Source organism: Chinchilla lanigera, unplaced genomic scaffold (genome assembly GCF_000276665.1).
Source record: "Chinchilla lanigera isolate Chin_1 unplaced genomic scaffold, ChiLan1.0 scaffold00009, whole genome shotgun sequence".
NCBI lineage: Eukaryota > Metazoa > Chordata > Mammalia > Rodentia > Chinchillidae > Chinchilla > Chinchilla lanigera.
In genome coordinates, this window is record NW_004955410.1 from 19,358,857 (window position 1) to 19,361,110 (window position 2,254).

A 2,254-nucleotide genomic window follows, 5' to 3' on the forward strand; every position below is an offset into this window, starting at 1 on the left:
TTGGGTTTTTTTTTTTTTTTTTTTTTGGTCTTTTTTTGGTTTTTCTCTGGTACCGGCAACCAAACTCACGACCTTGCGCTTGCCAGGCAGGCGCTTTGCCGCTGAGCTAAATCCCCAGCCCCCATTAGCTTGTTATGAAAGGGAAAGAAACTGCTCAAAAGGAAAGAACAACTGTGATGGAAAAAAGGAGAAAAGAAGGAAGGGAAATACATATATATATACATATATATACAAGACAGCTAAGATAATTGTACTATTAATTTCTATTGGTTTATCAAAAGAAACAGTTAATGCTTAATAGTTTGATCAATTTTGCATGCCTATATCTGGTAATCTGAGCAACTACTTTGAAGATAACAATATGCAATATAATAACCGTTGTTAATTTCCTATCATGTTGTTTTGAAATTCTGTATCATTTTTATTTTTTATTGTCCTAAAAATTTAAAAAGTCAACTTAAAAATAACAAAAAAGCAAAAGATTACATCTGCTTTAGGGATCTACAGAAATAAGAGGCAAATGATAAGAATGTTTAAAGTAGTTCTATTTTCTGTAATCTATTTCATGGATTGGAAAATTCCAGTACAAGAGAAAAAGATAAAATGTCACAGGTTGAGAGGACAATTTTAGATCCTTATTCATTATACTGTGATTTATTAAATAACAGAGTTAAGATAATAACTGAAGTTTTCTAAATTTTCATTCCTTGAAGGAATAGCTCACCATTATTATCTCACTCTCACTTTTGAACTTGGTGAAAACATACTTTATACGAAAGCAGTTGTTGCTCACCTACTTACTCTTTATATTTGACACACCCAACTTGACAGACACAAACACCGATGCACTTTTATTATCTAAGCACCACATTCCCTAACTTCTAAGATGTACAAAACAACTGGAACATTTCTCCTGCTGACAGTGAGAGGGAGCAGGGGTGGGGAAGGAGAGGCGATGATAGACAGGCAAGTGTCTTCAGAAGCCTGAACGACAATTTCTTTCTGTGTCCTTCACGCTACCAGCAGCTGACCAACGAGGGCAAAATTTCTCTCTTTCATTAAGGTAGCGATAATGATGGCACCTTGCCTTAAGCTCTCCTGTAGCTTCCGTTCATCCTGAAAGTAAAGGGCAAAACAAGAATTATTTCAGATAGAAAACATAATGAGCCACTTTGTAGTAGCTGCTTCTCCCTGGACTCGACATTTCATGAACTCAGATTTTAACCCCTGTCTGGGACTGAGTCCCCCACAGAAAAAGGAAGCACTTTTGCAACCACGTTTCACTATAGACAAGAAGAAAAAACAGTTTGCTACAGACATAAAGAACAACGCTTTCACAATTTCCAATGCTAATCAAAAGACCCAAGAGATTACTTTCCCTTAATCCAATTCTGACCAGTTTAGGTTCGCCACTGAAGTGTATTTCCTCGGCGATATGAGCACTTTCTCCGCTCCTTTCTGAGTGTCTTCTTACTTTGTTATGAACCGCTCATGAGTACTAGGGTGGGGAAGGACTTGCTTGTGAAATTAAGATGAGGCAAATTCATCCAATGCATTATCTTACAAGTTGCTAAGATACGGTTCTGCCATTGGAATCATATTGACTGTGAAAATCAGCTAATTGTTTAACTATTTAAGATTCTTGAAGGTATGAAGATACTAAAATGTGAAGGAAAAGTGGAGACAAAGGTACTATCTTAACTGTATAAATATACAAGTTATATATATACAAATTATATATATTCAAACTTTATATACATACAAGTTATATATATATATATATGTTAAGGTAGTTATACTACTAATTGCTACTAGTTTGTTGAAAAGAAAGGTTTATGTCTTTATCGTTTGAGCAATTTTTTATGTCTATATCTTATAACCTGAGCAATTACTTTGAAGATAACAATACGCAACGTATTAACCATTGTTGTTCTCTGACAATCTTGTTTTGAAATTTTATACCATTATATTTATTCTTCATTTTTCTTTTCTTTAAAGAAAAATCTCCATGTTACAAAATGTGCTAATTTAAAAAGATATGGTCAGCAATGTCTGAACTTTGGCATTGCCTTTAATGCCTTCTTTCAACCCCAGATATCTGCTTCAACATCCTGATCACTTTTGTACACTTACACCTTAGACAAAATCATTAAGTATGATGCCAGCGTAACATCTTTGTCCTCAGTGACTCAAATGATCTCATAAACAATCTCCCTAAAGTCTTTCCCTCTTTGTCCTTTTCTTTTTTTTTTTT

General features: G+C 34.3%; 1 protein-coding gene across 1 annotated transcript in view; it reads right to left on the bottom strand.

The window, feature by feature from the left end:
* Nucleotides 1-638: 638 nt before the first annotated feature.
* Ispd (isoprenoid synthase domain containing) overlaps nt 639-2,254 on the bottom strand; it is a gene marked incomplete at its 5' end in the record, with an annotated part of 254,789 nt that continues 253,173 nt past the window's right edge. The window contains 1 exon segment of the mRNA XM_013510696.1: nt 639-1,116. Coding sequence (XP_013366150.1) covers nt 1,012-1,116 — 105 coding nt within the window.